This window comes from Passer montanus, unplaced genomic scaffold (genome assembly GCF_014805655.1).
Source record: "Passer montanus isolate IOZ18808 unplaced genomic scaffold, ASM1480565v1 scaffold543, whole genome shotgun sequence".
In the NCBI taxonomy this organism is placed as follows: domain Eukaryota; kingdom Metazoa; phylum Chordata; class Aves; order Passeriformes; family Passeridae; genus Passer; species Passer montanus.
In genome coordinates this window covers 11038-20213 of record NW_024370408.1, presented here as the reverse complement: position 1 = coordinate 20213, position 9176 = coordinate 11038, and the positions used below count along the sequence as shown (strand labels likewise).

The window sequence follows — 9176 nt, the reverse complement described above, 5'->3', positions numbered from 1 at the left end:
CAGAGTAATTGTGTGACTGGAAGAGTGTGGATGCAGCTCCTCCATCACTGCCCTTAGTGAATGAAATTCTTTGCTCTCTGCATTCCAACCTAACAGAGCCTTTTCCTTTCAGCCTGGATGGTTTCACCTCTGTGCCAGGCAGCAGCCCCAGTGGTGAGGCACAGGTAACTGGAGCAAATCACTGCAAACCCTCCTGGAAGCTCTGCATGATGCATGCACCAGCTCTCAAAAGAGACAGTTAGGAAGACACCTCTTTTAGAAAGTGCTCTTATAGTGAGTACAACAAAATTATTTCTTCAGGTTCCAGTGCAAAATGGGTGGCTACAAAGCATGTGCACAGGTTTATGGAGACACAATACAAGGAGGGGGGTGGTAATAATAACCTTTTTCTGTCACCAGAGAGTCTGCACAAAGATTCCAGCAGCATTTTGCACAGTATGACAAAAAATGTGTGAAACCCTCAGCATCAGTGGAGGTTCAAAGTGAAACGGAATCAAGCAGAATAAGGTACCCATAAAGAAAAGAAATAGCTGAATGATATTAAGGAAGCCAAGAGAACTGAAAAAATTAACAGCACCATGGCTTATGGAGTCTGCTTCTGCTAACAAAGGCAATCTTTAGCACCCAGTGTCTCCATTCAGTCTGAAAAGACTGCACTGACCAAAACAGGGAAAGTACGGGTTTACAATGGTAATTTGAAACTTGAAGTCAAGATCTCTGAGCTCTGATCCCTCCATAAAAAGAGAGGCTTCCAGTCTCTGCCAGCATGCCAGTGCTGGAGGATGCCTGGCTGCCTGTGGCACAGGGAGCCAGCATGACATGGACTGTCTGTGGGAAGGCAGGAAGCCTAAAGGACCGTTCTGAGGAGGAAATCCGAGCCTGGGATCCTGCAGCAGCTGGCCCTGGCAAGGCTGGGTTTGTGACACTTCCCATCCCTAAGGGACAAAAGGCACAGGCCCAAAGCCCTCCCAAAGCTACTCAGTCCCCAATAGTGAGAGTCAGGGGAAAGCGACCTTTCTTATATGGGCTTACAGGGAGATAAGCAGGGTCCGAAAAAGGGGCTGCTAGGGTCCAGTCATGCTGACTCGGCATTTCCCAGCTCAGGCCTCTGACCTGCACGGAGGCCTGGCGGGTCCTGGGACCGCCGCAGGGCATTTTGGTGTCCTTTGCGGGTTTTGAGGTAATTTGCGGTAATTTTACTGATTTGGGGCTATTTTGGGATGATTCGGGGGGTTTTGGGGCACTCTGGGGTAATTTTGGGGTGATTTTGGTTTGATTTGGGGGTATTTTGGGACATTTTAGCGTGATTTGGGGGTTTTAGGACCATTTTGAGGTGAATTGGGGGTTTGGGGAATGATTTTGGGGGTCCTTTGGGTTATTTTGGGCCATTTTGGAGGAAATTTGGGGGATTTTGAGGTATTTTGGGGTGACCGCGTTATTTTGGGGTGATTTGGGTGTATTTTGGGGTGAATTTGGGGGTTTTCAGACATTCTGGGGTGATTTGGGGTAATTTTAGGGTGAATTTGGGGGGTATTTTGATCCATTTGGGCTGTTTTCAGCTCAATTTCGGTGTTTTGGGGCAAATTTGGGATATTTTGGGCCATTTTTTGGAAATTTGCGGTGCTTTTGGGCTGATTTGGGGCTATTTTGTGGTGAATTTGGGGCTATTTTGGGGTGATTTGGGGCCATTTGGGGGTGATTTTCGGGTCCTTTGGGGGTTTGGGGCTGATTTTGGGGTATTTTGTTGGCATTTTGGGGTGATTTTAGGTAAATTTGGGGGGATTTAGGGCTAATTTGGGGTGGACTTGGGGCCACTTTGTGGATTTTGGGATATTTTGGGTGAATTTGAGGATGGTTTTGGGGTATTTTGGGACATTTTTGGGTGATTTTGGGACCTTTTTAGCTGATTTTTGAGTGATTTTGGGGTTTTAGGACCATTTTGGGGTGAATTTGGGATTTGGGGGTGATTTATGGGTCCTTTGGGATATTTTGGGGTGATTTTGGGGCATTTTGATGTAATTTTAGGGTAATTTTGGGCTGCTTTAGTGTTTCGGGGGTAATTTTGGGGTGACTTTGGTCCATTTTGGGATATTTTGGGACATTTTGGGGGGATTTAGGGCTCCTTTGGGGAAATTTGGGGTGAATTTGGGGTATTTTGTGGCTGTTTTGGGGTGATTTTGGGTTGAATTTGGGCTGAATCAGGGTGAATTTGGGGTGATTCGGGGCCATTTTGGGGGTTTTGGGATAATTTCAGGTGAATTTCAGGTGAATTTAGGGTAATTTGGGAGGATTTGGGGGATTTTGATGCTTTTTGGGCTGCTTTGTTATGAATTTGGGGTACTTTTGGATATTTTGGCCAATTTTGGGATATTTTTGGGTTATTTTGGGACCTTTTGGGTTTTTTGGGAGTTTTGAGGTGATTTGGGGGTATTTAGGGCCATTTTAGGGTGATCTTGGGTCATTTGGGGGAGATTTAGGGCTCTTTTGGGATTTTTGGGATAATTTTGGGGTGATTTTGGGGTAACTTTCGGGGATTTTAGGATATTTTGGGGGATTTGGGGCTGTTTTGGGGTGGTTTTGAGCCATTTTGGGTGTTTGGGGGGAATTTGGGGGTTTTTGGGACATTTTGGGGTGAATTTTGGGGTATTTGGGATTTTGGAGAGTTTTGTGGTGAATATTGGGGTATTTGGTTGTGAATGTTGGGATATTTTAGGTTGTTTTGGGTTTTTTATGTGAATTTTGGGCTGTTTTGGGGTGAATTTTGGGCTGTTTTGGGGTGATTTTGGATATTTTGGGATGAATTTGGGGTGAATTTTGGGGTATTTGTGGGTATTTGGGGCTGTTTTGGGTTTTTGGGGTGAATTTTCAGGGTTTTGGGGAGAATCTGGGGTTTGGGGGTGAATTTTGGGGTTTTTAGGGTGAATTTTTGGGGTAATTTTGGGATATTTTTGGTTGAATTTTAGGATATTTTGAGGTATTTGGGGTTTTTTGGGTGATTTTTGGATAAATTTTGGGTTAGTTTGGGGTATTTGGGGGGATTTTGGGCTGTTTTGGGTCTTTAGAGTGATTTTGAGCAATTTTGGGGTGAAATTTGGGTTTTTTGGGGTGAATATTGGGCTGTTTTGGGGAGAATTTGGGGGTTTTGGAGTAAAATTTGGGATTTTTGGGGTGAATTTTTGGGTTATTTTGAGGTACGGTAAAATTTGGGATTTTTGGGGTGAATTTGGGGTGAATTTTTGGGTTATTTTGAGGTACTTGGGGGGGGTTGGATTGTTTTGGGGCAAATTTGGGGATTTTGGGGTGAATTTTGGGGTTTTTGGGTGACTCACAGCAGGGTCAGCGCTGGGAGGTGCCGGAAGCTCCCCTGGGGCAGCACCTCGAGGTCTCAGCAGATCAGGGAGATGGAACGGGGCAAAAACACCGGAATTTGGGGAAAACGAGGAAAAACTGGGAATTTGAGGGGAAAATGGGGGAATGTGGGGGGACTTTGGGGGAATTTTGGGGAGAATTTAGGGGGAAATGGGGGAGAAAATGGGGAATTTTGGGGGAAATGGGAAATTGGGGGATTTTTTGGGGGGGAATGGGGGAATTTTGGGGGAAAATTGTTGGAATTTGGGGGGAAATGGGATTTTGGGAACATTTGGGGGAAATTTGGAGGCAAAATGGGAAAACTGGGGGAAATATGGGGGAATTTGGAGGGAATTTTGAGGAAATTGGGGGAATTTTGAGGGATTTTTGTGCAATTTTGGGGGAATTTGGGGAAAATTGGGAGGAATTTGGGGTAATTTGGAGGAAAATGGGAAAATTGGGGGAATTTTGGAGAATTCTGGGGGGAAATGGGGAAAAATTAAGGGGAAATTGGGAGAAAACAGGGAATTTGGGGGAAACTTGGGGAATTTTGGAAAGAAAATGGGAATTTGGGAGATTTGTGAGGAAAATGTATGAAATTTCTGGAATTTTGGGGAAATTTGGGGGGAAGTGGAGAGAAAATGGAGAATTTTGGAGAAAAATTGGTGGGATTTGGTGGAAAATGGGAAAATTGGGTGAAATTTGAAGGATTTTAGAGAAATTTGGGGGAATTTTGGGAGATTTTGATGAAAATTTGGGGAATTTGGGGGAATTGGGGGAGTTTTTGGGGTATTTGGAGGAAAATTGGGGGAATTTGGGGAAAACTTTAGGGAATTTTGGGGAAATTGGAGGAATTTGGGGGATATTGGGGGAAAATGGGTATTTGAGGGAATATTAGGGAATTTGGGGGGAAATGGGAAAGTTGGGGGAATTTGGGGGAAATATTGGGGGAATTTTGTGGAATTTTGGGAAAATTGATAATTTGGGGTAATTCTAGGGAATTTGAGGGGGAAATGGGAAATTTGGGGAACTTTGGGAGAATTTGAGAGGGAAATTTGGGGGGGAATTGAAGAATTTTGGGGAATTTTGGGGGAAAATGAGGGAACTGGGGGGAAAATGGGGAAAAAAAGGGGAAATTGGGAAAAATGGGAGGAATGGGGGGGACTGGGAGGGAAACTGGAGGGAACTGGGACCAAACTGGTCCAAACTAGGACTAAACTGCTCTAAACTGGTCTAGACTGGGACTAAACCAGTACCAAACTGGTCTAAACTGGTCCCAGTTCCCCTCAGGCCGTACAGGGGGCGGGGCTTAAAGGATGATGTCATGGGGTGGGGCTGGAAGGAACCATTGGGGGTCCCAGGGGGATTTGGGGCTCCAAATTGGGGGTCCTGGGGCCATTTTGGAGAATTTTCAGGTCCCAGATTCGGGGGATTTTGGAGTTTTGGGGGGGTCCCAAAGTTGGGGGACTTTGGGGGGTCCCAGCGGGTTTTGGGGTCCCAAATTTGGGGTCCTAAATTTAGGGGGGCGTTTGGGGAGTCCCGGGGGGGATTTGGGGCATTCCAAATTTAGGGGTTTTTTGGTGTTTTGAGGGTTCCAAATTTGGGGGATTTTTGAGTTTTGGGGGTTCCAAATTTGGGGTCCTGGGGGGGTTTTGGGGTCCCAATTTTAGGGGATTTGGGGGTTTTGGGGGTCCCAAATTTGGGGATTTTTGGGGACTCCTGGAGAAAATCTTGGGGAAGATTTTTGGGGGTGCAGAGTTGATTTTGGGGGGTCCTGGGGGACATTTGGGATTTTGGGGGGGATTTGTGGTTTTCTGGTGGTCCCTGAGGGGATTTTAGAGAAGACCTGGGAATTGTGCGGTGTCCTGGGGGTGATTTTGGGGGGCCCAGATGGAATTTTGTGGGAAATTTGGAGATTTTGGGGTGTCCTGCGGGGATTTGAGGATTTCTGGGAGGAGATTTGGGATTTCTGGGGGGGTCCAGGGAGGATTTTGGGGATAGATTTGAGAAATTTGGGGAGTCCTGGGTGGAATTTGAGAAGAACCTGGGGGGTCTGGGGGATTCTGGGGGTTTCCAGGCTCCGCCCCCGAGGCCAAGATGGCCCAAAGCTCCGCCCGGGACTGGCCCAGCCTGAAGGGAGCGCGGCAAAATCCCTCGGGGACCCCAAAATCCCCTCCAAATACCCCAAAATTCTCTCAGGGACCCCAAAATTCCCTCAAAATCTCAAATCCCCCAAAATCCCATCAGAGACCCCAAATGTCCCCCAAAATCCCCTCAAAGTCCCTTCAAAATCCCTCAGAATCTCCTCAGATTTCCCAAATTATTCTCAAAATCCCCTAAAATCCCTCAAAATCCCTCAGGGCCCCTCTGGCCCAGCCTGAAGGGAGCGCGGCGAAATCCCTCGGGGACCCCAAAATCCCCTCCAAATACCCCAAAAATCCCTCTGGGAGCCCAAAATCCCCTCCAAATACCCCAAAATTCTCTCAGGGACCCCAAAATTCCCTCAAAATCTCAAATCCCCCAAAATCCCATCAGAGACCCCAAATGTCCCCCAAAATCCCCTCAAAGTCCCTTCAAAATCCCTCAAAATCCCTCAGGGCCCCCAAAATTTCCTAAAAATCCCCCAAAGTCCCACCAGAGACCCCAGAATCCCCTCAAAATTGCCCAACATCCCCTCAGGAACCAAAAAATCTCCTTAAAATCCTACCAGGGAACCCAAAATCTCCTCAAAATCCATCAAATTGCCTCAAAATCCTCTCAGAGACCTCAAAATCTCTTCAGGGACACCAAAAATCCTCCCAAAATCCCCCCAGATCACCTCAAAACCACTAAAATCTTCTCATGCACCCCAAAATCTCCTCAAAATTCCCCAAAATTGCCTCGGGGACCCAAGAATCTCCTCAAACACCCCTCAGAGACACCCAAACCCGATCAAAAGCCCTCAGAATCACCTGAGGGACCCCAAAATCCTCAAAACCCCCCAAAATCTCTTTTTAATATCCCCCCAAATCCCCTCATCACCTCAAAATCTCCTCAAGATCCCCTCAGGCACCACAGAAATCCCTCAGGAACCCCAAAATCTTCTCAAAATAACCCAGAATTCCCTCAGGAACCCTAAAATTCCCTTAAAATCCCCCAAAATTAGCTCGTGGACACCAAAATCCCCAAAAATTTCCTTAAAATCTCCCAAACATCGCCTCAGAAACACAAAATCCCCCCAAACAACCAACAAAGACCCCAAAATTTCCTTAGAATTTCTGACAATCTCTTCCAGACCCCAAAATCCCCTCAAAATCCCCTCAAAATTCCCTCAGAGACCTCAAAATCTCCCAAAATCTCCTTAAAATCCCCAAAAAATTTCAAAACTCCTTTCTGGGACCACAAAATCTCCTCAAAATCCCCCCAAAATCCCCCAAACCCCCCAAAAATCCCCTCAGGAACTCAAAATTATCCCAAAATCCCCCAAATCCCCCTTTGCCCATATAAGGAAGCTCTCATTGCCCATATAAGGAATCCCCACCAAGCCCCACCCCCTTTAGGCCCCGCCCATTTCACCTTTGCGGGATGGCCTTTAGCGCCCCCTGGCGGCTGCTGCGCAGCCCGGCAGGGCTCGGCTCCGCCCCAGCAGCCGAAGCTCCGCCCCTCGCTGAAGCTCCGCCCACCTCCGGCTTCGCAACGCCTCCAGCGAAGCCTCTGAGGGAAAGAAGACCCCAAAATTGGGGTTTGGGGAAGTCAGGGACCCCAAAATGGGGGTTTGGGGGATCAGCGGATCCCAAAAATGGGGGGGATCCCAACATTTGGGGGTTGAGAGACCCCAAAACGGGGTTTGAGAGTAGGAACCTTTGTGCAGGTGCCGCGTTTCCAGCCGGACTCACCGAGGCACTGCGCCGTTTCCTGTGTGCCCGCAATGGCGTCCCCAGGTCCTGCACCTCCTTCCGGAGCCGCGCCACCTCCGCGTGCAGCTCCCCCTGGTGGCTCGGAGGACTGGCAGCGGCCTGCGCCGACATTTGACCCCAAATCCTCCCAAATTGACCCCAAAAATCCCCTAAAATTCCCTCGAATCTCCCTGAGATTGCCCCTAGAGTCCTCACGATCCCCAAAATTCCCAAAGTACCAAGAAAATCCCACAAAAAAAAAAATATTAAAAAAACATGGCTCAAAATTTACGGGAGCCCCAGTGTTGGGAAATCTCCACAAATTTTGGAAAATCCCCCAAAAATTTTGGGCAAATTCTCTCCCCATTCATCTTGAGGGATCCCCAAATTTTCAAAGAGGTCCCAAACAAACCCCAAAAATGGCTGGGACCCCTTAAACCCCCCCAAATTTTACAGGTCCCAAATCTTAGAAACACCTGAAAATGTCCCCCAAATCCGAGGAAAATCACCCCAAATTTTGGGGACCCTCCAAATTCCCTCCAAACCCTCCCAAAAGTTGGGGTCCCCCTCCCCTCCAGCTCCTGCAGGTGTCCATACCTGAACCCCAAGTTAAGGAACAATTCTGGGACCCCCAAATGTCTCCCCTTAAATTTTGGGGCGAACCCCCAAACTTGGGCTCCCCCAACCCAAATTTTTGAGGTCCTCCCCCAAGTTTTGGAGTGCCTCCATTGATTTTGGACCTCCCAAATAATTTGGGAACCTCCCAGATTTTGGGGTTCTCCCCAATTTTTTGAAGTGTCCTCCCATTTTCAATTCCAGGATCCCCCAAACTTTTGGGGAGCGCCCCCCCACAAGTTTTTGAAACCCCCAAAATTTCGGATACCAGCGCAGATTTCCCCGAATCTTCTTCACGTTCCTGTGGGGACACCCCAAAAATTCTGAGAGGGGGGAACCAGGGAAAAGGGCGGGAAAAGCGGCGCGGGTCATCACGGGAGTTGTAGTTCGGGAGGGGTGGGGGTTCCAGTGATGTGCTACGGGCGGCGCGGAGCATGACGGGAGATGTAGGCTCGGCTATATGGAGGCTCAAGGGGGCGCGAGGCATGATGGGAGTTGTATGCGCGCGTACGAAGATATCTATGGGCGCCGCGGGGCATGATGGGAGTTGTAGTTTTGGAAAGCGCTTCCCGCCTCTTCCCCCCTGAATTTTGGGGTCCCCTTTCAATTTTGGGGGTTTTTGGGGAGTTTTCTCTCCCCAAACTTTGGGGTCCCCTCTCACCGGTAGTTCCGGACGTGGCGGGTGATGTTATGCCAAACGGGGGCCATGGGGCCGGAGCAGAACCTGGAGGGGAGGGAATTTGGGCACCCACCCCCGGCCCCTCGAAATCCCCCGGTCCCTCCCCGCCTCAGAGCGGCTCTGAGAGGGTCCCCAGTGGTCCCGACCTGCGGAGCGCGGCCGGGGAGGGGACGGCGGAGAGCGCCACCTCCATCTCCTCCCGGAGCCAGCGCCCCAGAGCCTCCGCCATCATGGCCGGGGGGGCTGTGAGGGGAAGCGAAAAAGCGCGGGAAAAGCGGTGCGGGGCAGCACGGGAGTTGTAGTGCAGGAGGGGCGGGGCCTGCAGTGTTGCGCTATGGGAGGCGCGGGGCATGATGGGAGTTGTAGGCGAATAACTGTGCCGCTCTGGTGTGCGAAGGCTCATGGGAGTTGTAGGCGCGGCTATAGTGATTCGTTATGAGGCGCAGGGGTTGATGTGAGTTGTATGAGTGTTTGTAATACAGCTCGGTTGTCGCCGCGGAGCATGATGGGAGTTGTACTTCCGGCAGTTGGTCGAACGGGAAATTTGGGGGCCGAGGGCCACTTGGGGGTCCTAATGGACACTTGTGGGCCAGAGGAGCCATTTAAGGGATCCTCAAAAGGCACCTGAGGGGAATTTAGGGGTCAGAGGGCACTCGGGG

At 49.3% G+C, this 9176-nt stretch overlaps 1 protein-coding gene across 1 annotated transcript; it reads right to left on the bottom strand.

Moving 5' to 3' along the window:
* Positions 1 to 6903: 6903 nt before the first annotated feature.
* On the bottom strand, positions 6904 to 8746 carry LOC120509936 (the record flags this gene model as incomplete). Its single annotated transcript, XM_039725208.1, has 5 exons — positions 8664 to 8746; positions 8500 to 8562; positions 8107 to 8305; positions 7224 to 7343; positions 6904 to 7041 (listed from the first exon to the last, which is right to left on the bottom strand). Coding segments are annotated over exons 1-5 (603 nt in total), but the record flags the coding sequence as incomplete, so codon positions are not given.
* Between the last annotated feature and the right edge of the window lie 430 nt (positions 8747 to 9176).